The sequence below is a fragment of the Lepisma saccharinum genome, chromosome 24 (genome assembly GCF_977018435.1).
Source record: "Lepisma saccharinum chromosome 24, izLepSacc3.1, whole genome shotgun sequence".
Lineage (NCBI taxonomy): Eukaryota > Metazoa > Arthropoda > Insecta > Zygentoma > Lepismatidae > Lepisma > Lepisma saccharinum.
The window spans coordinates 29,339,868-29,367,609 of record NC_139252.1 but is presented as its reverse complement, the minus strand read 5'-3'; the positions used below and the strand labels follow the sequence as shown (position 1 = coordinate 29,367,609).

General features: G+C 36.3%; 1 protein-coding gene across 2 annotated transcripts in view; it reads right to left on the bottom strand.

Moving 5' to 3' along the window:
* Window positions 1-268: 268 nt before the first annotated feature.
* Window positions 269-27,742, bottom strand: part of Abd-B (Homeobox protein abdominal B) — a 328,595-nt gene continuing 301,121 nt past the window's right edge. Inside the window, exon 5 of one of the 2 annotated variants that reach the window (XM_083110535.1) lies at window positions 269-6,565. In XM_083110535.1, the coding sequence (XP_082966661.1) occupies window positions 6,171-6,565 (395 nt within the window). In that variant the 3' untranslated portion in view covers window positions 269-6,170. The remainder of the gene's footprint in view (window positions 6,566-27,742) is intronic. The other variant, XM_083110536.1, reaches the window with a different exon arrangement.

Genomic DNA, 27,742 nt, shown 5'->3' with positions numbered 1-27,742 from the left:
CAGCAACTTGTTTGGGGTTTTGTTTGATCGATGTACAATTTGCTTGGTAATGCTTATGCATCCCACTGTACAGCAACACATCTCGTACCTTAACCCTACTCAAACCCATTCAGTACCAAACATATGACTACCTATTTTCCAGTAAGGTCGATATGGTACGTAGGTGGTACCATAGATTTTTACCATGTTCCTTCACACTAGTAGATTGTTTGCATGCAATGGATCACATTGTAGTTACCTAATAGAGTAAAACACACAAGAATTTAGTAAAGAAGATCCGCTTTATTTACAATACATTGATAAACACACCCTGTGCACACAATATGCCAAGGAAAGCTCACTCTAACAAACATGAATCACACACATGCATGCTCTTGTCATTGTACAGACGACCCCAAAACAATGTTTGTAAAACACATACAATGGGCACATGACATATATCTTTGTATAATAACGCAACAACAGAACACAACAATACAAATCAATTATACATGGCAGGGATAAAACTGGTTTCCTCCATCCAGTTGTGAAAGACACTTTTTTTTTTTACATTTATATCAAACTTAAGGTACAAAGAGCTAATTCGATAATTACTAACTTGAAATTGTTTTTTAAGTAATAAAATTCTCGAAATTATAAGTTAATAATAGGCTTAGAAGAGATGTAAGCATTTCGTGAAAGAAACAAATGCATTTTCAAAGCTGACTCAACCATGACTAACAGCATAAATGCTGATTTTTACACATATTATTTTTTGAAAATCTTGAAAAAAAATGTGATCTCCTTCCATGATTAAAACCAGTTCTAAGCTTATTAACAACATGAGGCTGTTTTTTCCGCAATTATAGATATAAAATTTTTATCGCCAACGAAGATTTTAAAGAGAATGAGGGATATTATAATGATATTGCACATACTCCTGTCTATCATTTAGCCTTAATTAACAACTTTCAACCTCTCTTTAAAAAAAATATCGACGTATTGACAGGAAAGAAAAATCTCTTGACAGGCTATACATGACTATATATATATTTATATTATACGTATATATGTACACACACATACACACACGCACGTACAATAACGTTATTGTGGAAATGAATGATTTTTCTTAATTCTGATGGTTACATTTTCCTGATTAATTTATGTTTATAGGTACTTAGCAATTCTTGTTTCACAAGGCGAAATAAAACAATTATTCACCGGTCACTGTTACTGTCATGTATGGGAAGAAGGGAAAACAAATACCAACTGGAAAAAATGGAAAATAACTAACGTTTCTAGTCCGCACTTAAAATTAATGTAACACAAATCTAACATGCAAATTCTAACGTAGATAGCACACTGCGCGCGCTTCATATGTGGAACTCTCTTCACGCATGTAACCTTATTCATAAATTCATAACACATAATTGAGTTCATTTTAAATATAGATATACTATTAAATAAAAGAATGAAGTACGTTAAAATGCCTTTGAAATTCGAAACACTATTCAGTTACCGAAGTACCTTAACTCTTGTTTTGTTGCTTCAAATAGAATGTGCATATCTAGTGAAATTTCTAATATTGCTTATTTGCTCTTTTCTATTGTAAACTAATAGTATTGTTTGCAGATATACTTCCAATAACAATAATTTACATATTTCCTGAATGCAATTTGACAAATAGCAACCTTAAAGTTGAGGTACTTCGAGTATTAACTATACAATACTATATGGTAAAATACATAGCATAAATTTTGAACGAAATGTTCACCCATTACGTTACAGACATACAACTGAACTCAAGTGACAATCACACCACAGTACGTAGCCTCTGCAAACACCCCTCCGCTAAAACATAGCATAACTATAAGCAATTAAACCTTCTCAGGACCATCAAGCTTAATTAGCAAACAACAAGAAACTTTCTTAATTTCAGTTCAAAAATCTTATAACAAATGGAAACTGAAACGAAGTACGTATAGAGAGTAAGGCAGTGTGGCAAAACTTGTGGATAGTACAAAAGTAATTATGTAGCACAAGTAAGGATCATGGAATAAAAGAATCAACTTACATTGGTATCACAGAGATATAAGATTTATTTTGTCATAAAAGTATGAACTGCCTTCAAAATACTATGAATTTCAAATTTTCATTTCGAAATGGACACTTTGCACTAAATTTTGTAATTTTGACCAAGTTACTTGGTAACTATATATACGTAAACAATTATTAAAACAATTGGATTCGGGTTAATAATCATTTGTTCGTTGCTTATTTAAAAAAGTATTTACTTGCAAGAATTTAGTTTTTGGTTATTGCAAACAAACTTTTTTTCCCTGTGCACAAATACACAATTTCTTGTACATATTCTAATTCGTATCGTATTTAACATAACTTATGCTTTAATTGTGTATGGCACATAAAATATATGTAAATATAACATAATTCTTTATGTTTAACGGAAACGTGTCTGATTCATAAACAATCGTATCATTTAAAACATGTGCTTACTAATTTGAAATCTGTTGCCTCTGTACTTCCACAAGTAAACCACTTACAATACATTGCACAATATTTTTAAAACAAGTCTTTGACCCTTATAGCATTAACATGTAAAAAGATAATTAGCTCTAAAGAAAGTATACAAAAGTTTAACGACGATAACACCGATCGTCAGATTTGTTTTCAAACATCTCAAATCAATTTATATTTAGAAAATTGTTATACACGAATAGTAAAAATCAACATATCTTCATTTCAAGCCAAGATTGTATGAAAAAGCATCAAGCCAAACGCTTCAAACAGAAGATCTATTTAAAAAGTGTTTTGTACACTCTCACTGGTATCTTAACTAGTAGTACAAATTTAAAAATTGGAAGTTCATAATTTTTATAAATTTCTGCTTATAATAGCAGAAAACATTTTCAATCACACACGCCCAAACACACGCGCGCGCTACACACACTCTCCCTCTGAAGCACATATACACACACACATATATCAATATTTCTCTCGAAGATTTTGCATGCAGTATGTAAATGGACGATACAAGTAATGAAAGTATACAAAATTAAAATTCTATGCTCTTTGAAAGTCTAGGCAAGTACGTGAGAATAAGTTTATGTAAGCAATTATTTGTACTTGGAAAGTTGACTCGATATATGTTCTTGAATTCCTACAGTTGTAACTTTTTAATATGACTATAATTTTTGCAATACATGTACCAAACGATAACACACACATCATTTATTGATTTTTTTTTATTGATATCCGAATTCACTGCTCTAGTTTTGTAATTGTACGAATATATTTGCTTTCTTTTCCATAATTAACTGAATGTATACAATTATGAAAACATGATGTTTCAAACATGATTAAGTGGCATTAATTAATTAATAACAACATATCGACCCAAAAGTACAATTTGGAATACCTATCGGCAATCACGATCCTAGTATGAAGTGTTCTCAGTATTCAGAATACTGCTGAAATTAGGTGTACTGTAATACATCAAACAAACGCTTCAAAAATATAATTCAATCATATTCATAAAACTAATTAAAAGTTGTTGAGAATGAAATTATACGCTTGTATTCACATTAATTTATTGTAGTATAGAATATTTAGGTGGATAATGTTAACAAATCTTCTTATCCTGTTAAGCATAATTTTATCTTATACTTTCACTACTCGCATAGTAATTCAATTAAATAAGAAACACACGATCCTACTACTGTTATTGCAATGCATTACAATATCGCCCCATTTAATAACATTATTTCTTTGCAAAGAAATATTTTCAATAGCCCAATACTATGTAAAGGATATATTTGCAATATGGTTCAAGAAGCAGCAAATACACCTTAAATGCAAATTATGAGATCGCAACTTTTCTTAGCCCTGTTTCACTAGTCTTTCACTAGGAGAAAAAAAATGTTTTGATTTCATTGTATTATGTTTAAGTGAAACAAATATCCAACAAAAGGAATGAACAAAAGTTCAACTCATTATGTTATGCTAATTCTTTATAATTATTAAAGCAAATAATTACTTACGCATTTTTGGTCAAGTGTTCTTTCCCCATTATTTAGAAAAGTATTGCAGAATTTAACAACAGAATGAATCTGGGAAGATAGGTTATCTAGCTAGTAACACCAAATGTACAACAGGGCATATATATGTATATACTTATTTTTTAAATGTATTTATGTATTCATAGTGACATCACTCAAACAACTTCAAATGTCACAATTGTAGATCACCTTGAATTCTATATATGTTCTCAATTATTTCCCTTTTGCTTTTACTCAACAATAAATGCCAAAACTGTATGAAGAAATTTCTACCTATTAATAATTCGGATCATACTAGCTCTCTATATATTGAAGAGACTAAATTAAGGTACTTTGAACTCCTACAGTTTTGGCATTTGTGTTCATAAAAATTACCAATTTTGTATTTGAGGGCTTAGTATTAGAAGGGTTTTGCAAATAAAAAAAAATCGTTTAATATTAGTTAATAAATAAACTGGTATAAATCTTCCGTGGACAATTTCATCTTTGAAGAACTTGCTCAAGATTTTGAGGAAATAGTTTATAGTGTCTCTCCCTTCCATTCTAAGCCATATTGAGTCTATTCTTAATAGGTTTAACTTTTTAAAATACATTTTTCCTTAAATATGTGAGAAGCATAATCCACGTAATTATACACACATCAGCTCATTCACACATCCTCATTCACACTTCAGTTAAGATGGTTATGTACAGACAATTATTATAATAATAATAATTATAAGAGCATTATAGTAACTAAGGGACTTGAATTTTCTTGCCACAACACATCTGCTCAATTCTAGTCTCAGGCGAAAGGAAGGACATCAGGGAAAAGTACCCAGTTTTATTTTTTTCTTTCATTTCTAGGGCAAACCTTCACTTAGAAAATGCTGAATTGTTGTCACGAACTGCTGTTGTATAATTATACATAGGCTTTCCTTTCGTCTATTAAAATATGTATTTAGTTACATACCTATGCCAACTACTACACTAGATCTTTCGTTTTTTTACATGCTTTGGTGCTGACTGCTTCCAATGTACCATCAACTGTTTTTTTCATTCCATAAAAAAAAGTAATCACTGGAAAACTCTTATCTTTAACACTGGGTATCATTCATCAATGTCTTGCTCTTGTCGCTTCCCCCCATATAACCCTACAATAAAAAGAGCTTTTATTATATTCCCTTAAGTAATTCGAGAACTTTGGCAGGTGTTGAACATGGTTGTACTCAGCGCTCTGTTTGAGGCAAATGTCTACAAGAGATCTGGAATCCTTCACATATCTTCCAATCCAACAATGTCCACTCGAATACTCTACAACATATTAACTTCTTTGCACAATGATGTCTGTAGTTTTCAAGGAAAAACAATGACAAGAGATACTTTCTTAATCCATTGTTGGTTTACTATGTACTTCTTGAAGATAAGATGAGGGGGGAGGGGGAACTGGAAAAAACATTACTGAGATACAGATAGAAGTGAGAGAAAGAGAGAGAGCGCACTTCACATGTTGAGTGTTTCTGTTCACCTCGAACACTTCTTACAGAAATTCAGCTCTTTTTTTTAACCATGGACGTGCTTCTTGCAAAAAAAATGTTTTCTTAACACCAAACATTCAGTTCACGAACGTTTTGCACAAGTATAAAGAACAACACTTCCTACAACGAAGAAGAAATGAATTCGTTTCAAATGTACAAGTTTGTGTATCTTTTAGCTTTCCAGCAGAAGTCCATGCATGTTTACCACACATGCTGAAAGTGACCTTTGGGATTCTTGTTCCTTTGTTTCTTTGTACCAAGGAACATGAACGAAAATGTAATTTTGCAGTAAACTATAGCAGTAAAGCTAACACAGCAGCGTATTTGTTAAATAAATAGTCTTTTGGCAGAAGTTCTACCTTCACTGCAATTAAAAGTCCTTGATTTGGTATCAAGATATATTCAGCTGCTGACATACCGAGTTAGAATCAGCTCTGAGGGTGGAGATTTTTTACTTTCTGGCTGCCTTTAAGCCAGTGGGCATTTTCTTTCATGGTACGAGGTGGTGTTTTTGTTTCTTTTGGAATCACCTTTCGACTTAGGCTGCTATCCCGTGTCCATGATGGCCCATGACACCCCCAGAGAACCCCAAAGGTCACTGTTTCACCGTGCCGTTCGTGGCGGCAGTGTGATTCTGGCCAGGCGCCACAACAGCCCCTGGTTGGCTACTGTCCTGGTGGTGCTGGTGCGTCTGGGCCTGACTGTTCTGCTGGTTCTGCTGCTGAGCCTGCCGCTGACTGTTCTTTTTGTTTTTCATCCGCCTGTTCTGGAACCAGATCTTTACCTGACGCTCTGTGAGGTTCAAGTTCCTCGCCAGTTCCCACCTCTTCTGCTTCGACACGTAGGCGTTGAAGAGGAACTCCTTCTCCAGCTCCAGTGTCTGGAACTTGGAATACGGCTTGCGCTTCTTCCGGACTGTCACGTTGCCGGTCCACTCCAGAGGGTTTGTACCGATGGCTCCTGGAAAGAACGAAGAAGAACCCCACATCACTGACACCAATAGATGGCTGACACCGCCCAAATTCATTTTTCATTGTTGCATTAGTAAACAAAGCACATAGAATGGAAAAGGCAAGAATAGTGCAAGGCAAAATACACAAAAAATTACAAAAATCATGTAAAATATACACTGAAGGAATACGAATAAGTGTAATGATACCAGCAATTACAAACCAAAGAGGAACCATAACCTTTAATTTACTCACAAGTACCTTTACCTCAGTGATACCAGATCTGTTGATTTTGTATGACGTCACATGTGACCATATTATTACATTACCAGATATAATTTATTAATATACTATTTCCTCTCTCCTTAGAAGGTGTATCGGCACAAGTGACCACTTGATTCCATTTCATTGTTTAACATCTGACCAACGGGCAGAATGGCGAAGATTAGTATAAATGTGAAATGTCTTTGGATTCTGGTCAAAAAGAAAAACTGTCAAAACGGGAAAAGCAGAGAACTCAACACGAGCTCAAGATTATCAAGATCTAAATTACACAGCCAATACATTGAAGATCCAAAATCTATGATATTTTCAGTGAATGAGAAAATAACAGAAAAAACAACCAATTGGAATTAATGATGATAAAAGGTGTGACAAAAAGAAATAAGAGTACTTGACATCATGAAAACACTACTTAATAGATTACTTTAATACAGATAACAATTTCAATGTAAAGAACTAAGGCAATACGGAAGAAACCAATTAATTAGCAAAATACCAAGAACTGATTCATTGCGAAGAAAATAAATTGATGGACATGAAATCAGTAGGGAAGCATGTGTATCAAATGTCGAGATTCGAAATTCAATTATTCTAATTTTATAACCTATCATTATGTAAGTGAAACTACTTAAGAAAACTCGAGAATACAATTATATTTTATAGGAATACTGAATAATTATATGAAATGAGTAGCATAATTAAAATATCAAGACACAAGACAAAACAGATTATACTTGTCTCATTACGCTGCTTGCATTATCCGAGTTTCACTGAAGATACAAATTATTTGTAAAATATAAACATTAGAATGAGGCGCTTATGAAGATTAAACACAACTATTAGAATTTAAGAACCGATCGAAGAAATAAATGATTAATCATGCCTGTGAAATTTCATATGTAACGGAGGTAATTTAAAACTGGATTTTACGATCATTACAAGTTATGTAAAAAAAATATTCTAAGTATGTGACTCATAAAATTTAAAATGGTTAATTGAAACATCTGGAAGTGGCAAAGAGGTGATCCGATAAACAAAATCATTTCCTATGGCACATTTTATTTTGTTGATGAGGTTCTGGGCGAAGTATCAGTGTTTTTATAAATTTCTGTTGCCATAGACTTCACATCGCTTTGCACAAATTCTTTATGAAATATAATGGTTCAGAGACTCTGGTTTAGAGCCATATATGACCCATGGGCAATATCCAAAATTGTATAATAAAATCTGAAGTATTGTCAAGCAAAGCAAACAACAACGTCTTTTCCATTCAACTCTGAATTGTGTTGATGTGAACACCAACAGAACTTCAAACTTAACATGGCACATTTAAATCTGTCATAAAATGATTGATTACTCTAACATAGGTAGCATGATATTTAATTGTAAGAGTATGCACGCTACATCTTTCCCACGTCTGTTCGTTGCCTTCGTGGAGCTGGGAACATGTCCTTGGCTTATAATCTATTAATTTTCAAGTTACAGAAATATTTGTGCTGAATAAATAATTGACTTCTTACTGTCGTGGACATTATCTAACGTGAAATCTTAATAAGCTCTCTGCTCGATGTATTAAAATTCTTTCATAGTCACTGAAAACGCAGCGTTCCTTCAACTTTGAAGAATTTCATACCAGAAGCTGTTAGAAATTTGAAGTTCACCTGTTATAATGCAGAACCCAGGTTTTGGATTCATACTATATTCACTCCTCATTGACAATTTTGAATATTTGGATAATTTGTTTGCTTGTAACACTTGACAACAAACAGAACTTGAATATGCCAAGTCACATTCATACTATGATGATTGTTCAACAACTCAATCAAAAGCGATTGTTTGTATAGAGACAAAGTCAAACCACGTACAATACCACCCACAAGTCAACAGTACATTTTCACTGTGAATAGTGACTGGACACGTCAAAACCAATCATCAGTGAGTTCTTTAATATGAATAAGTTTGATAGTAGTAAAAAAAAAGAAACAGGAAAGCTCAATCAGTGTTGAATATTTCAAGTCCCTTCACCAATTACTATTGGAACACCTGTTTACACTACTCTACCTTTTGTGTCCATCTCATTACTAAAATAGGGGGTAAATTGACTATTGGTACACCATAGAGCATGAAGAATAAAAGTTTAATAGAATCAGAAGTAGTAAAAACAGATATATATATTTGGAATTTGTTAATGTATGTCGGTCTATTTACATTCTTTAATCAATACTTCCATTTCTAAAGAGTCATGAAATGAAGCTGCATTGCCCTAGATTGTCATTACATAAGTGGACACCTCAATATCATGTTGGTGTCAGGTCGTGAGTATATAGAGGGTTGTGGAATGTATGCCTTTCGTTGAGCACCCTTTGAATTGGATATAGTCACTTTCACTAGGTACTTTAGCGAAATTATTATACAAATAACGAAAAACAATATCTCCTCATTCTGTATCATATCAAATGAATTATTTATATCAAGGTCGCTAGAAATTTGTGGCAACCTTCGCAGGTAATAAGCTAGAAAAACAAAAATTTATACATTATTTGTGAAATTTCTTCCTCTGGCAGGTTATCACCATGAAGTGAAAAAACATCCCTCTGCAATCTTGCAGTGGTGAAGAAACAGTGGATGCCCAAGATCTTGCAACACACTGTAATACAAAAAAATACAGAATAGATGGCTATGTTACAGTTTAAACAACACCACGCAAACGGCCTATTACTCTCTGAATATAGTATCTCAAGGTTACATATACACAAGGACATCAGCAACAGATGATCAACAATGTTTGATAAATGTTCTTCAAATCTAAAATGGAAAAAAAAAACATAGACGATTAAAAAATACTATTTGAGATGCAAGTATTACTAGCATGCATATGGTTTAGTAAAAGTAAACAATAAACGGGTTAGAAATGTTGCAAGTAACCATAATGATATCACAACAGCAGTTTGAAATTATTAAACTCAGACCACATATTCTCAGTATGAAAAACAATGTAATGTCACATTGATACATGTGATGATCAGAGCATGTGAAGTTGTGCACATATCAGGAACAATATGGAAAGCTATGATAGAATTCGCCTTTCTTCAGGTTTTCGGGAACAAAATTTGGGTTTCCCCCTAGCACAAAAAACTATATCACTTGAATACGAATATGTTAGTGAAATTAAAAATATGATGAAATAGATGATAGGACAAACACCATCTTCACCTTATTACATTTCGAAGCCGGAATTTGGCTTCCTTAAATAGTAACTTGTAGAAGATCGTAGACGTACTCTGAATGCACAATGTTTTCGCAAATTCCTATTTTGTTCTAGAAAAACACTGTACTGAATTTCGTGAGAATCGAGAGTGAGTCTGTTTCTACTCATGTTTCTCACAAATCTGTATATTTTCGTGACGTCAGTCCTTGCGCGCATCTAGATCAATCCCGTTCGCAGCCAGTGATTGACCAACCTGCATATGCACACCTTGGGGACAGGCGTGCCTTGCAAGCGAATGGTCTTGAAATCCGAACGTTAACCTGTTCACAACTTATCTCAGCAGTGTCAGCGTGGACATCAGAAAGAACCTTCCTGCAATTTCGAAACAAGGAAAACACGCTTCAAAAAATTCCTACAACTTGTTTTATAACTGTTATCATAGCTTCCCAGTTGACAACTCCAACGGACATACAGTAAGATAGTGCAGTGACGTGTTCAATGACAGGGATATGGAAAAAGTGAACCAATTTGGTGTCACTTTTGTGGGAAAACGATTATAAAATCGAGACTTGGGCGAAAACAAGACATCGCTAACGTAGTGGTTCAATCTGCTTAAGGAATTCGGTGTTTGATACGCTACGAAGGTATACATATTTCTGTTTCGAATGTAACATTAAACTGCAGATCCAGTGTTATAAATTTATCAGAAACAAGTCTGATCAAAATTGCCATCTCGATCCTGTCTATTAAATTAAGTAATTGTTCATTTTTCGATTTACTTCTCAATTTACATAACTTCAATGCATATTTGCATAATTACTGGCGTCGTTGTAAAAAAATAAGAAGTACAGTCCATCAAATTACTTTAATGAATTAGGCTGCAAATATATTTATTGTTTTAGTATCATGTTTTCTTATGTGATTCCGTATTATATAGTTATACTGGCAAAGTCTGTTTTATTTTCACTTGATATGATTCGTAATTATGACATCATCATTGGTAGTCTAATACGCGCACGAATTTATTTTTCTTTACCTGATATATCGAAAATCACTCTTTCTTATGATGTTATATATTATATTGTACATTTTCTTGTGATCTATTTTGCTTATTACAATGTGTTATGTAATTAATTTTTCATATTTCCAAATGTCTATTTTGTACCAATAATAACTATTTACGTAACCTCTTACACTGAATTTCATGCATACGTCACTCTTGATCTGGATATGATTTACATTCAAAGTCAATACATCTATTATACCCTTTATTGATTGATTTCGTTTATGTTACTTCACTTATCTGCCACTTTTGGCTAATCGCGAAGATGAGGATGAGTGATATGATGAAATTGGTGAAGGGACACTCAAAAAGAACATCCGTGCTCAGGCCGGGATTCGAACCCGGGAACCACATGCTAATCGAGATAGCTATACAGTTTAAAGTGGAATCGGAAACATTGCGTAATGTGCCGCCATCGGGAATAGAATCTCGGTTTCCTTATTACAAGGCGAATGTTTTAGCGTAACACTTTCATGACACAGGTCCATGTATATATTGTTGCGACGAAGAACTGTGCCTCACCAATAGCGTGCTGTAATTATGGGGTCCCGGGAACGATCTCCCATGGAGGCGAATCGCACCGTGGTGGGGACTCCACTTTCAACTGTAGGTTGTCCCAATTAGCCTATTTGAACATAAAGTGGACTTACAACAAATTTTGCAGGTCTACTAATGATTATCTCTAGCACTTTGGTTTGTTGTACTACTCGGTAAACAACGACGGAAAAAAAGACAACGGAAGGAGAAAAATATGTGAAGCGAACGTGGTCTTCGTTAAATGTACCATCACAGTACTCCCCTGGAATGACCAAGAAAATCATGCACAATAACTTGGACCTCCCTAAGAATTTATCTGAACTAGTTATATCTTGAAGGATATGACTCCTTTTTTTTTAAATATTACCCCCTCATTTTCCTGCGGCTGCAGCCTATCTTAAAAAACAATATTATAGTTTTCGTCATCTCATATACAAAATATCTCCAAAACCAGCAACTTCAATTTGAACTTTGTACAGTGATCTCAAAATGTCCATCTAATCAACCAATAAACATTACATTTGTGTAGCATGTCTTTCTTCCTGTGAAATAAACAATATTTACAGTAATAAAACATGTAATTAGAAGAAATCGTTCCACGCGTAAATTTACGGGCTGAAAGGGAAATAATCAGATTATGCACAGTATTTATGTACGTATATGTAATTGAAATACATAGGTACAAGTACTAAACAAAGCTAACGACAATGCAAGTATACTCCACTCAACTTAACTAGTTTACCAAGAGGGCAAAGTAATAGTATACGATACAAACTAAGTCTGTAATGTCGTAATATAATAATATTATTGAAATGAATAATAATATGCATTAAATGTAAATTGTAAAAAAATATACAAATATGCAAAATAGAAATAGGTGGTAATACACACTGAAATGCACCGAAAGATAAGTGTATAATTTGCTATATTATCATACATTATACTATTTACACAGTTTGAATTTTATCAGCGCAATATTAATATAGAGATAATATGTTACTCTTTATATATAAAAGATAAAAGGTCAGACAAAAATATACTGTAATAAGTAGCATTTGGTGAGTGATTTAATGTACACATTAAAAGTTACCATTAACTTCGAAATTGTTAATGAAAATTTTACACTATTATACATGAAGAAAACTCAAAGTGAAAGTTTGAAGAATTATGAAAATATGTGCATGCAAAGTATTTCGTCATGAATAGCAATAATCAAAAAAATGATAATAAAGTGCGTTATGATAATTTGGTTATCTCAACGTAAAGAAAAATTAGGGACACAAAACATGAATAAAAGGCATCAGTTTAAAGGGTTAAAGGATATATGGGATATTTAAGGTTTCCAAACTAGTGGGGGGGGGTGGGGGGAGGAGAAAAACAGTCATGATAACAATTCGGACAAAAAAACTGTATCAAGTTTAAAAATTTCACTCCAAAAGTGTGTCAATAGCGTCTCCGAATATGATTAAGGTCTATTGATACATCATTGTCTTTTTTTTATGGACATTTTGGAAAATAATGTCTAGGTAACATTTTTCTGGACTATGGTTGACGTTGCACATGGCAGATTGCATATCTAGTTAGGGAGCAGTCGTGACGGTCTCTAACTAGCGTCATGGTGTCAATTATTAGAACTACATAAGTACAACTCAATAAACTAGTCAATGAATACACGAAGGTTTAGCCAGCAATGGCAACAAAACTTGAAATCTGAAGAACAATGTTAAAATGCATCCTGTAATGCAACAAGCGTTATTGTAAGACAGCTGGCGATAAAGTTATAAATCAAATTTTACTTCCCACTTCCATGACTGCGTGTGGAAGCCGTTTGTCTTTTGCGAGACGTGCGTGAGTATTTGTAGAAGTTGCTTTTCGGATCACAAAGACGCAGGTAAGGTATTCGCAAATGTATCTATGCTTCTTTTGGAGCACAATATTTCACACATACGGTGACGCCTACTTCCTTCCTAATGCTACGTCACAACATATGGCTTTCTTCCTTCTCACGCAATGTATGGCTTTTAATTCATTAAGTTTTAATGACTTACATATGAGAACCATGAATACATTCATTGTAACAACCTGCACTGATATTCGTTCTTAAAGTCGTTTGCACTTTCAAATGCTGTAGATTTACACCCTTCCATTCCAACACGCACACTAGACGCAACAAAGGTAAATTTTCATCCCTGCCAGCGATATCAAGTTCCCGGTTATGGTGATGGAGAAAATGACCCTCTCTTTGACAAAGTTTTCCTTGCATCATTGGCCAGACCGAACCCAAACCGTCCGAGTTGACAAATAGGCCTAATTCATTCGACTCCAGTAACATTTAAGTGCATAAATTGCAAATGATGCACTTCCGGTGCATGGAAATACACACAGAAATGAATCAAAAGATACTTTTATCAACTACTGTTCCGTGTGATGCACTCAAATGCATCACTTGACACCATCGTTGCAAATTTCGAGTTATCTGTGCATTAAGAAATATAATATCCCTGATTACCCTTTTATACATATTTTATGCCAATCATTAATGTTGTTATTAATAGGAATAATAATTAGAAAACATTAAAATAGTATGTAAACTGTGTAATGAATTAACAATCTTTTCACACAAGTATGTGCCATTGGGTGAACTGAATTTGCATTTTCACATGTATTAGTATTTGTCGTTTTACAAAAATGTTGGTGGGTTTTTTATAAAATTAATATTTAGATTGACATTTGTTTCATCTTCTAAAATCAATTAATCAACTAATTTTGTGCAAGGGATCAATGTGAAAATGACCAATAGTAAATATTTACAATACTATCTTTTTATGTATATTTTTCCAATCTTACTTTCTGCATTGAGTGTACTAATATGTTAGTTCTCGAATTAACAATAACTAATACTTTCAGGGGTTCCGGGTTCGATACCCGGTGGAGGCACATAGTGGTTCGGATCTCACTTTAAACTGTAGGTCCAGTTCCGATTAGCCTTACTGTGCATAAAGTGGACTTACAACACCAACTCAATCAATCAATTCAATGGAAATTAACTTTTGTGACTTCGCACGTGGAAAAACCACCAAAACCGATTCATAAGAAACACGGGAGAATTATCATAGAGTAAAAAAGCTCCCGCGTGGCTGAATGGTTAGCGCTCTCGGCACTGGTGCAAGCGGGCTAGGGTTTGATCCTAGGTGAAAACACCAAAAGTTAGTTACTGACCTGGCAACGTTGGATGTTACTAAAGCCCCACAGAGTATAGTATAAAAGACTTGTACCCTAGGTCAGTTAAGCTTATCTATGTACATGTGAGAAAAGCAGCATAAAAAACAACAACTTTAGAGCACTTCTAAGGTCAAACACCTGCACCCTCTTTGACCTTCAGCGCAGACAACAAGAATTGAGGCCCCGTATGGTACCGTGGCACAGTAGGCCAAAGCTGTTAGGAGGCTTAATTCGTTCAGTCACGTAAACACAGCGCCCGATAATTTTAACGGGAGAACGAATTAATTACACATTTTTAAAAAAGTCAGCCATTCATTCACAAAGCATTGTCTGCATATGCGTGCAAGACAAGCAAAGAACTAATGAAGTATATGGCAACCCTTGAAGACAATGCTACTCCACTTCGCATTTAACACATAATTAACATTGTGTTTATGTATCAGCATAGCCGTTGTCTCCTCAATGCTCCAACATATATTTTTCCGTCCCGCGAAAAAAAAATTATGTGAGTATAGCCTCTTTTTTTTCTTGTGCGGTACACAATCGGACAAAACAGAGAAACCGCTATGTTTTATGTCATACAGGTTTCAGCTGCAAGTTCTCATATAAGAAAACACTCCATAAGGGTGTGTGTGTGATTATTGGAACACAGGGAATGCATTGACCTTAAGTTTCCAAGAGAAAAATTCGACTACGGTGTGAAATTGGAAACCGCAAGTCCTGTGTGTGTGTGCTTCTTTTTTTCAGTCTACGATTGTGTGTTCGTAATGTTCCCTTGGCAGGCGATCTCTGCTACACAATATTTTATATCTCAATCCTTTTCCCAGGAGGCTTGCGTGATACTAATTAACGTATAATTTATACGAAGGCTCAGCTCAAGCATTACACACGCCGGTGTATTTGACCCCGCGAAGTAGGCGAAAAACTGGTGTGTGTGTAAGCGTGTGAAAGCCAGAAGGTATTATAAGGTAGGTGTAATATAAGCAAATAAGGTACGCGCTTCTTTGACTCGCACACAATCTAAAAAATATATTAAAAAAACTGCTTAATAGTTTCATTCCGTGCAGCAAACAGACAACACCACATAAATCATAAACGAAATTGCATATTCGGAAGTGTACAAGCCATTCCGTAAGAGCGAGGACTTTGTTCAATAGTGTCTCGATTGTAACAAATGCGAGTAAAGAGCAGAATTGGGACAAAGTGCGAAATTATGTAAACAAGGAAAGATAACAGAGAAAATGAAGGACAAAGAAAAATATAATAATATACGAGGAAATTAAATGGAAATGAAAAACTGAAATAAGTAGATTGATTTGGTTTATTTTACTTCGCCTTTCTGGCACATTTGGACAATCGCGACGATGAGAATGAATGGTGATAAGATGAATTGGATGAAAAGACTGTCAAACATAGGCTACATGGACGAAATAACTGGCGTCTGTGAGGAAGTTTTTAAACAATTCTTACTTTTTAATGTGTTGTGTTTGTCTTCCGCAGGTCTCTTCACAACCTTGCATTACGTCTTTTGTTTCAAAATTCTTTCTTTTTTAAATGTTAAATAATATATTATGTAGTGTTGCCCACGAGACGAGACTTTGGCCTGTCTCGTCTCGTGGAAATGCTGTCTCGTCTCGATATTATTCGTTTGTCTTATGACACATGGTCAATCTCGTCTCGTCTCGAATTTTTAAAAGCCTGTCCCGTCTCGTCCCGTGGGCAACACTAATATTATGTATTAGGGGGGTATGATTTCTTCCTTATTTATCATCTGGTGATTTAATTAGTAATCCCTTTACTATTGGTGGGGCTATAATAAATCTATTGATTGTGGATGAGTGATTTTATTGGCGGACAAGGCTCGTATAAGGAGTGGTTCCCTAAGTACGGTATTCAATTAATTGATTCAATTTTTTTAATATTTATTTTATATTTTCATTATTAATGGTGATTTTTAGGGCCCGGGAATTTATGTCCTATAATACTATAAAATATGTATGTCATATAAATTGGAAAATATGTCATGAAAAATTACAAATTTGTCAGACAAATGCAGAAATATTCCCAGTAAAGCCAAAGAAATGCACAACAGTACACTTCAATTTCTCCCATACCCAATAGAGTAGAGTAGGGGCTGTAATGTACCGAATGTTATTTTTATTTTTGACTGATTTGTGTGAAAAGCGAAAAAGGCAAACAATTGAGAACGAAACTTCTTTACTTCCCGTGCAACAATGAGAGAGAACATTTTGTTCTGTACTAAGAAAAGACGGCACCTTTCTTCCTCCGTAATTTCCATATCCTGCCATCGACAATATGAACTATCCGTTGTGCTAAAGCTACGAAGAAAAAAATTATGAAATAACCGATTATGTGCGAGAAAATTACGAAATTATACATCTTATTACAACAAAATTGAAGAACTATGTTATAAAAACGCGAAATTGGTGAAATATGTCAAAATATGATTTGTCAAGTTTGTCTATTTCGGCTGATTTTCATCAGACATGTAAAGATCTCACCCCAATATTAGATCCGAAGCCAAATGAAAAATATGTTATAACATAAAGTCCAGGGCCCTAGCTGATTTTATTAATAATTTATGTGTGTTTGCGTAGCTTATATAAAGCATGACATTGAAGTTGTTAGGAAAAGTAAATATACTTTATAAACATTTCTTGAGCTACTTAACTACCTTTTACCACGAAAAGATAATGTAATTTTATACTCAAGCAGCTTCTTCTTAATAATATACCTCCTTAACTGAGGAATTAATCCCACCTTTATTATTAACAGTAATATGTCTCCCTTTGGCTTCAGTTAAATAACCTTAGTTTTCCAAAGGGACTCTTTACACCACTTGTTTTAACATTTTCAGTAATGGGACATTGTAGGTTGCAAAATGATCATTATATGCCGACGCACCAAACAATTCTAATTCATTACTTCATTCATTCGAGTATCACGGAGGATTCTACTGGTCGTGAGTCCAGACGCCACGGCCTCGCTAGTCTGCAAACGATAATAAGTTCATATAAGTCGCCTTTATGCTCAATCGGGACTGGACCCACAGTTAAAAGTGGGAACCAAACCACTATGCAAGCCTCCTCCGGCCGTCAAACCCGGGACCTTGGTTACAAGGCGGCGACGTTACTACTACGTCATCTGTGAGGCACTGTTCCTTGTGAGTGTCCCTTCATCAATTTCATCATATCATCATCCATCCTCATCCCCGAGATTAGTTAAAAGTAGCAGATGTGCGAATTAAAAAAATAAACAAATGAATCGTCTCTTCAGAAGGACCAGCGAATATGCTAATTTATGCTCCAGTGCATGAACTAAGATCCAACAAGCCCTTTTTGTACTGTGCAACAAAATTTCATGTCTCTAGCCGAACTAGTTCTTGAGTTATCGATACCGGACTTGTAAACTGCTTCGATATTCACTTGGGTTTTCTCTACATTGAATTTATGTACGCGCGTACACATATATACACTATCTACCAAAAAGTAATTGGGCACGTGTACAAAATGGTTGTCTGGTGGTGCGAACCCTGTTAAAACCTCGTGGAGACACCTCTTGCTGCTATAACAGCAGCCACTCTGTCAGGCATGCTCTCGACTAGTTTGTGGAGGACGTCCATTGGAATATGTCGCCATTCCTCTTGCAAGATCTCACTCAGTTGGACAAAATTTGGCCGCATCTCCCGAGACCTCACCCGCCAGTCCAATGCCTCCCAAAGGTGTTCTATGGGATTGAGATGAGGACTCTGTGCAAGCCAGACCAATCGGTGAACATTGTTGTCGGCATACCACTGCATAGTAGCCTCCGAAACATGCCACCTAACATTGTCATCCTGGAAGTAACAGGGGTCCATTCCGTAAAAACGCCAGAAGGTTGGGAGCATTTCATTGTCTAGTATTGTACAGTATGCCTGTGAGTTCATTGTGCCACGAACAACCACCAGTGGTCCCACTAAATGATACTAAATGATTCAAATTAGATACTAAAATTAACCACCATCATAGGTGCCCAATTACTTTTTGGTAGATAGTGTACATACTTACACACCCACACACACTCCCATTATATAATTTTAAACTGCTGTGAGAATTATGGGAATCACTCTCGTCAATCACCAAATAAAACCCCACCCACTGTTTTCACACCGGTTGCCACTTTATGGATCTTTCGTGTTCACTGTTGGATACACCAGGAAAACTGCGTGAGTTAATTTCGTTTCATCGTTGACGTTATTTAACACCAACAATAGATACTAATAATATTCCATACCATTTGGAAGTAACAGCCTGGGTTATAAATCATCCCGATTATGGCAATGTTCTTATGGATCGTCCTGAAGCTTCTGCTTAGCTTCTTTTTAGTTGATTAACGTTGCTTCTTCACTTCTTAAACTAATCGTATCGATGAAGATGAATCATGACGCGATGGCACTGACGCCTAACAAAAATACCTATGACTGATTTCACCGTCAATTTGCCTTAACAAATTTGCCAAACAAGTTAAGATTATAACCAATCAAATTTTCACTCCAAACAATTTTCATATAAATATTAGCTTGTTATGGGCCTACATGGACGTCCGCAGGATTTTTTCCAGGGAGGGGCAAGGAAGGTATTTTTTCCAGGGGGGGCAAACGAAGGCAAATTTTCCCCAAAAATAGTGTTGTTACCTAAAAACAATTACTTAAATTTGAATTTATGGTGTTCCTGCAATAATTAACACATATTATTGTGGCTAAAATGAAATTATATGTGTGAAATACATATTTTTTGGTAGACTTTCATTTTCCAGGGGAGCCCCGGCCCCCCCTTGCCCCCCCTTCCTGACACCCATGGGCCTACATGATATTAACCATAACAATATTATTTTTATATTTAACTTTATTACAGTTAGTCTTTTATTTTTAAAACCCTAGTTTTGTATGTGCGTGATATTAATAAACGTTAATATATATATTTATAACGAGATATGGAAACCTGTCTGCTCCTTCATTATGGCGATTCTTAACCACAAAAAAGGGCAGGAGAGCTATACGTAAAATAAGACAAATGCACAAATGTAATTGGTTAACAAAACACGGTCTATCCCTCTCTATCCTATACAATACTCGTTGGTTTCAATTCTTGAACCCCACATTGCTCAAAAGAGAATGACAGCATGGTCGTGGACATCTTGCTATAGTCCCCCTATATGCAGATTGTACGATAATGGGAACGGTCAAGTCCTGCATTTTAGTGCTGTTTTCGTTCCGGGATAACTTTCAAGTATATAGAAGGCCTACATTTTGAGCATCATACAATTTACAATAATAAAATACGTTTTTCTGTTGTAGAAACAGAAAATCACAGGAAAAATTGAGTCAAACTCTATACTCGGAAAAGTATGCTTGAAAACGCACGTACTACAGTTAATTACTGTAAGCTTGGGAATTTTCAAGAATTCATTTTTGAAATGCACTATTTTTAACTAAAAAAAAGGCAATTTGATATTATTCGATAACATTTTTATGTTATGCATATTACTTACTCTGAATCATGTGTTTGGGTGCCTAAGCATAATGCCATGCCTTGCCCAGGAGTCGAACCTAGGACCTTGATATATTGGAAAACCCAGATTTAATGCTACACAGTCGAAACGAAAACAGAGAACTTTTCCTCTTGAAACGCAGGGTTAATCCCAAGCATGAGAATCACCCAGGTAGGGAAGTCATCGAGAGGGAAAGATAGCGTGATCCTTCCATTTAGTGCTTTGTAATGTCTCATTCCCGCCCGCACTACAATTAGCTTGTCGTGTTAGGGCGCTGAATGCATAGCGATTGTTCAATAACTATCCATTTCGTCAATAGATGTCAGGAACGTCTCAATCCTCAACTCTCGTACATAACTATTGAGTTTATGAAGAAAATAACAACAACTTACAGAATTAAATTCACAAAATTGCTTTCCGTTAAAAGATTTTAAAGGTATTAGGCATTTTCTATACGTTAAAGGAAATCTCTCAAAAAATTCTAGATCTCTGTGAAATGTGAATTATCCTTTCGCCTAATAGGGTCTCCCAACCAGCGGCTGACACTGGTCATTATTTAAATTCACCAATCGAATTCTGGAGTGTGTTCCCTGGTGAGGCTGTAGCAAAGTTGCCACGTGAAATTCTGCCATTGCGCGTTTACGTGTTTTGAGTTCGTTTACAAACTAATAGTCGCTATGCTCACTAGAAATACTTTCCGAGCTTTGTTATTTTTGTTATTTTTAATTTTACATTATCACTGCGGAGGAAACTATGAGCATGCAGTAAGTTTGGCAACGTGCGGTGTATTCGACCCTCATTTGTTTCACCCGCGAGCAGCGTTCGGCTCCTTGAGTCACGAAAGTAAACGATGTTAGCCGAACACAAATAAACGTAACGCTAATTCCTTGCTTTCCAAACCGTGAATTAAACCAGCATATAGTTATATATTTATATTGTCCGCAGTGACAACGCGAGATAGAAATGAGTTGGGATGTAGAGGGGGGTTACATTTAATATACCCCTGAAAGCCATACAAAAATGCATATTTGGGACTTTTGTTATTTGGCGGCGCTTTTCTTACACTTTTGGCTAATCGCGACGATAAGGATGAGTGATAATTAGATAAAGTTGCTGAAAAGAGACTCCCAGAATTGCACCCATGCCAAGGGTGGAATTCGAACCTGGAACTTCGGAGGGGAGAAAAATCGATCACATAATGCATTCGGTCACCGGGAAGATCATATTTCGGGTAATAGCTTTTATAAAATTACATAGCTCTTGTTCTATGTTTCGATCCTTACGATCGAAAATGGACATTGGCTTTTGTCCTGACTATATGAGCAGACATTCAACACAGGCTCAGAATTGTTGTCAAGGGATTGACTTTGAAAATAGCACAACCAGAATATACGGTTTATATTTAAATCATCAAGCATACATCGGCTTGTTATATATGAAGAAGTCACAGTCAAGCTGGTTTGGGTAATGTTTTGATTTGGTTTTGTTATTTAACGTCGCTTTTCTACCACTTTTGGCAAACGGCGACGATGAGGATTGGTGATCATGTGATGAAGAAGGGACATTCTCAAAGAACAACCATGCCGGGATTCAAACCCAGATAATGTTATTCAAGCACCAAGTCTCGAAGGAAACCGGAAGTTTTGAAAACTAAGTTCCGGTCTTGTCTCGATTTTAGAGAGTTGTCTCGTAACAAGCCCCAATTCGGATAAATTTTGGGAAATAACGAAATGTTTTTCAAAACTTCCGATTTGCATATGTTTACTGTAGAGAAAAGAGACTAGCATATGCCATCCTCACATGGCACATGTGTGTTTGAGCAAATTCCAGAAAATGAGGAGCTCACGAGCAAGAGGAAAAAGCATCATGCTCTGGCAACTATGGAAAGTAAGGGACCCGTTTGCTCATGGGATCGTAACAAGAGTCTACCCGAGCAAAAATATTCATGAACTCCGGAACAATTTTCGAGCAATAAATAGAAATGCTGATTTTTCCATATTTGCATGCATTCGCCATTAACAGAATACATGGCGTATACATTATCCCCGAACCTGAACTGATTTAATATATCAGACTCGTGCCCACACGCGTATTTGGTTTCTTGAATGAATTAAAAATAAGCTTAGTGCTTTAACCCTTGGATACCATAAGGAGTGGGGAGGGGAGAGGGTTCTGCTTGTGGAGTTCGCAGCGGTGACAAATCGAAACAGAAAAATTATAATCCCACCTCACCGTTTGGTTGGCACATTGTGAAACTTTACTTTTCATTCTATGTATTGTAGTAATCTCTAGCGTGGGATCTTTTTCGAGATTTGTCCGCATCCGATTACAGGCTGTGCCATTACCAATGTAGAGTCCGGCCAAACTAAGAACACTGCCTTTATCGCAGTGACCCTCTGTTGCAGCTTTTACCTATCTTGCAGTCAATCAGCCGATTAGGCCTACCGCTGCGCCCCTGTTTGGGCACAGGCAACCTTAGAATCCCTCCTCCCAGAAGCGGTCAGCAGGAAATCAAGATTTTGTCGACATAACCGTTCTGCGCTGTGAACGAGTGCCGTTGTGTATGCGGGCGATACGTTTGGCCTTACGGAAGATGTGTTTCCTACACGTCACAGCAGGTGGATGAAAAGGCCAATCAGTCGAGGGCATTCTTGGCATTTGCCGACTATACCCTGAGTAAGTTTAAAGCATAGCTCATTATTCTTTACGATCGCAGTTGCTTTGGTGGCAGAGTGAATCGAAGTTCCGGGTTCGAGCCCTAATCCAATCTCTATTCAACTCAGCGATTAGCATAATCGGGCAGAAAAGTGACATAAATTAGGAACAATACAAAGTGAATATCTATGACACGCACAATTAGAGCCAATTTTGACAGCTCTCTTTGCATTTGTATGTCTTACCTGCACACTAGAGTGACGAAAGCAGCCATTGAAGTTGCTCAGGTCTAGATAAGACTGACAATAGGAATCAATGCAATGATCATCCAGCGAAAGAGATATGTAAATTTTGCGGTACAGATTGGTGTTCGAGTGTTTGCACAGAAAGGCTAATCGGGACCGGGCCTGCAGTTTAAAGTGGGATCTGAACCACTTGTGCCTCCACCGGGAATCGAACAAGGCGATGACGTTAAGGCCCTGCTGCATGGTATTGTTCGGCACCCAATGGTGTAACAATACACCAGAGATGGGTGTCAATTCCGCATTTACACCAAAAAGATAGAGTCTGTTCCACCAAGCCTGAGTTATTTGCAAGACCAAGCTTGGTACTACTTGATTGGCTGATTTTATTTATTTTACTTCGCTTTTCTGGCACTTTTAACTAATCGCGACGATAAGGATGAGTGAAGATATGATCGAATCGATGAACGGACCCGTGACCTCTGGCGTCGTAGCGCGCTGTGCTAACCGCTCTGCCACGGAGGTCGGTCGTTTAACCCGAAAACATATGCCTGAAGGCGACTGGTAGAAATCGCACCAAGAGAAATCTTCAACCAATTAGCAGCATTGTTGCACTCTGCACGCTGCAACAACGAGGTCTTCAACCAGTGCAGAAAAGATCGGCGAGGCATTTACCTTTAGCGACTCCTGAAGGTACCAATTATGAAATACTAAACATTGGATCCTCAACCGCCATTACTGACAAAAGGAGGCCAATAGACGAGCAGGACGGGCACCAAAATGGAATATGATTGGCGGGTCGGTATACTAAACTGTTCCTGATTGATACTTAACACAAGGAACACTCTCGCAGCGGCCTTCTGGATTGATGACAGAAGAACTCAACTCAGGATTTCTTCAAAGCAGCTCCTAATATATAATTACAAGTCTAAGTGACGACAGACAACGATGTTGGGATGGGATAAAAGAGGCAATTTTTGCGAGAGCCAAGAGGAAGCGGGACTCGTAACAGGATAAGGACTCTTCTTTTTCTTTTTCTTAATTTGGAGCTCGGACATACATGCCAGTACATTCATCACAGGTGGTGCATTACGAGCACCGAGCATGTGGCACTGTGGAAACGACCCCTGCCTGGAGTCAGCCGAGCGGAACTTCAGCAAAAACCTGTTCTCGGCTTTTTACTAGGTCATCCTCAACAAAACTCGCTCTTTTTTCTTTTTGCCTTGGAGGCAGCGGGCGACTTAATCCATTCGCATTGTGAAGGGAAAGGGTAATGAGAAAGAGATAGATACATCTCTGTCTGTTCTCTCTTTTTCTCTTTATCTTCCACTGTCTCTTGTTCTCTAGAGACAGAGAGAGGAAGAAGATAAAAACTAAAGAGAGAGAAGAAGAAGATAGACTAAGATGAATGAGAGAAGAAACTAAAGACAGAGAGAGAAGAAAATAAAGAAGAGAGAGAAAAATAAAGAAGAAGACAGAGACTAAGAGGAATGAGAGAAGAAAATAAAGAAGAGAGAAAAATAAAGAAGAAGAAAGAGACTAAGAGGAATGACAGAAGAAGATAGACTAAGAGGAATGAGAGAAGAAACTAAAGACAGAGAGAGAAGAAAATAAAGAAGAGAGAAAAATAAAGAAGAAGAGAGAGACTAAGAGGAATGAGAGAAGAAAGTAAAGAAGCGAGAAAATAAAGAAGAGAGAGAAAAATAAAGAAGGAGAAAGAGACTAAGAGGAATTAGAGAAGAAACTAAAGAGAGAGAGAAAGAGAGAAGAATAAAGAAGAAGAGAGAAACTTAGAGGAAAGAGAAGAAACTAAAGAGAGAAAGAGAAGAAAATAAAGAAGAAGAGAGAGACTAAGAGGAATGAGAGAAGAAACTAAAGAGACAGAGAAGAGAATAAAGAAGAGAGAGAAAAATAAAAAAGAAGAGAGAGAAAAATAAAAAAGAAGAGAGAGAAAAATAAAAAAGAAGAGAGAGAAAAATAAAAAAGAAGAGAGAGAAAAATAAAAAAGAAGAGAGAGACTAAGAGGAATGAGAGAAGAACCTAAAGAGAGAGAGAGAAGAAAATAAAGAAGAGAGAAAAATAAAGAAGAAGAGAAACTAAGAGGAATGAGAGAAGAAACTAAAGAGAGAGAGAGAGAAGAAAATAAAAAAGAAGAGAGAGACTAAGAGGAAGGAGAGAAGAAACTAATGAGAGAGAGAAAAATAAAGAAGAAGAGAGAGACTAAGAGGAAGGAGAGAAGAAACTAGAGAAGAGAGAGAAAGAATAAAATAATGAAGAGAGAGAAGAAAAGTCATTTTCTCGTCTTGGAGTCGGAAATGTTGTTATCTGTTTTCCCCACTGGACACTTATTGTTCTTTAGCCCATAAATAACACCGTCTTTCTTGCGTATTATCAAGCACTTCCTGTGTGTTCGTTCTGGAGTTATTTTGCCAATGAAAATATTGATTGTAGCTGTATAAACGAAATCAACATCTAATGAACTGCGGGCATTGACGATGTTCAATTCGCTGCATTCAGTCCAGACGTGGATCAACTTCTGAGTAGGAGAGATGTCGCCAAGGTTCAAAGGAAAAATAGAAAGCAGGCTGTCAGGATTATTTCCGATGCGAAACGTGTGGTTCCCACACATCAAAAGCCATACGCACAAATCTACGCGGGGAATTCAGAACCAATCCGCAACCAGGATTCCCTTCCAAGTGAAAAGAGACGTGATCCAAAGACGCCGGCTAAACATTCCATACCTTGAGAAAGGGTGGGGGGAGGGCATTTTGTAGTAGTCTGTAGCAGTGGCGTACCTACACTGAGAGAACTAAATGCATCATATCGATTGATGCACCAGAATGCATCGATTGATGCACTAAAGTGTGTTTTATAAGTATGTTCTTCAGAGAATCAGATCCACATTTGATGCATTTGGATGCATTTTTGTATGCCGTAAAAGAAACACCAAACTGCATAATTTGATTCAAGTGAGGATTCCTTTCAGTCGAGATGCACTTCAATGCATCAGTTGATGCGTTTTGATGCACCGTGATGCGTTTTAATGCACCTTCCTGCATCTTTTATGATGATGCACTGAGCTACATAAACTCTGTACCTCAGACCAAACATTTAAGTGCATCATCCAAAAAGATGCAGGAAGGTGCATTAAAACGCATCACGGTGCATCAATGAACATCAACTGATGCATTGAAGTGCATCTCGACTGAAAGGAATCCTCACTTGAATCAAATTATGCAGTTTGGTGTTCCTTTCACGGCATACAAAAATGCACCCAAATGCATCAAATGTGAATCTGATTCTATGAAGAACATACTCATAAAACACACTTTAGTGCATCAATCGATGCATTCTGGTGCATCAATCGATATGATGCATTTAGTTTTCTGTGTGTACATATCAGAAGTCTGGTTTGTTAGATTTAAGTCCACCTTAGGTGATGAAGCATATTTTGATGGATTTTCGGTCATATTCAGCATATTTTCGCTTTTCCAAGAAATATAGTCATTTTCCAAGTTAATTCGTTCTTACTCCTATGTTCACTTGAGGTTTATTTTGACTGCAGCAAAATATTTTTCATTTTCAATTAAAAATTTACAGAAAGTATTCATTGTGCATTTCAACTCATCAGGCCCCATAAAGTGAACTAAAAATAGTATGTTGGCTGTATGAAAATATTTCAGCTTAAGTTAGATATTGATGTTTGAAACAGTCCAGTTATAAGGGCATATTTTTCAAATTATAGTACATATTTTGTAAAATTTTAGGTCATGAGAACACAGGGTGCGAAACCCTGGGGGGACAGGGGAGATTTCCCCCCACCAACAATCGTGGCCTCAAAAATCCCCCCACCAGTTTTCAATGATTTCGCATACTGTAAGACCATATTTTATTTTGCATATTTTGGTAATTTTTAGGTCATAAAAATCCTACTCCTACTTGATCTTCCCAACTGATGCATTTTTACAGCATCACAAGGAACACCAGCTGATAAAAAAGCCCTTTCATGCATTTCTGTGCGTATTTCGACACATCAAAAAGTGCATCATTTGCAGTTTATGCACGTTAAAATGTGTTATTGGAGTCAACATATGTGTGTCAAATGACACGTTTTCGGTTCTGTGTGAGATAATAGACAGCCACCAGCGTGGAAAATGTATTTTCAATTACTGAAAAGGTTCATAAACTTCACATCCAAGTTTAGAAAAATCTCGAACTATACGAGACTTGCGTCTCGATTTAATCTCGTTCTCGTTGGGATATCATTTTTATTAAGCATTTCTCCAACGAAAAAGAGGGTAAAGAGAACATTTCCACCTAAAAAAAGGGGGGGGAGACTTACTCTGTGTTCAGTAGCTTGTGGCTGCTTGTCAGATAAGAGAAAGGCACGTGTGGATTAACGACCGGGCGGATAGATGGCGTTGATAAACAAGTGAGCGGTAGTGGAAAAAAAGCTAC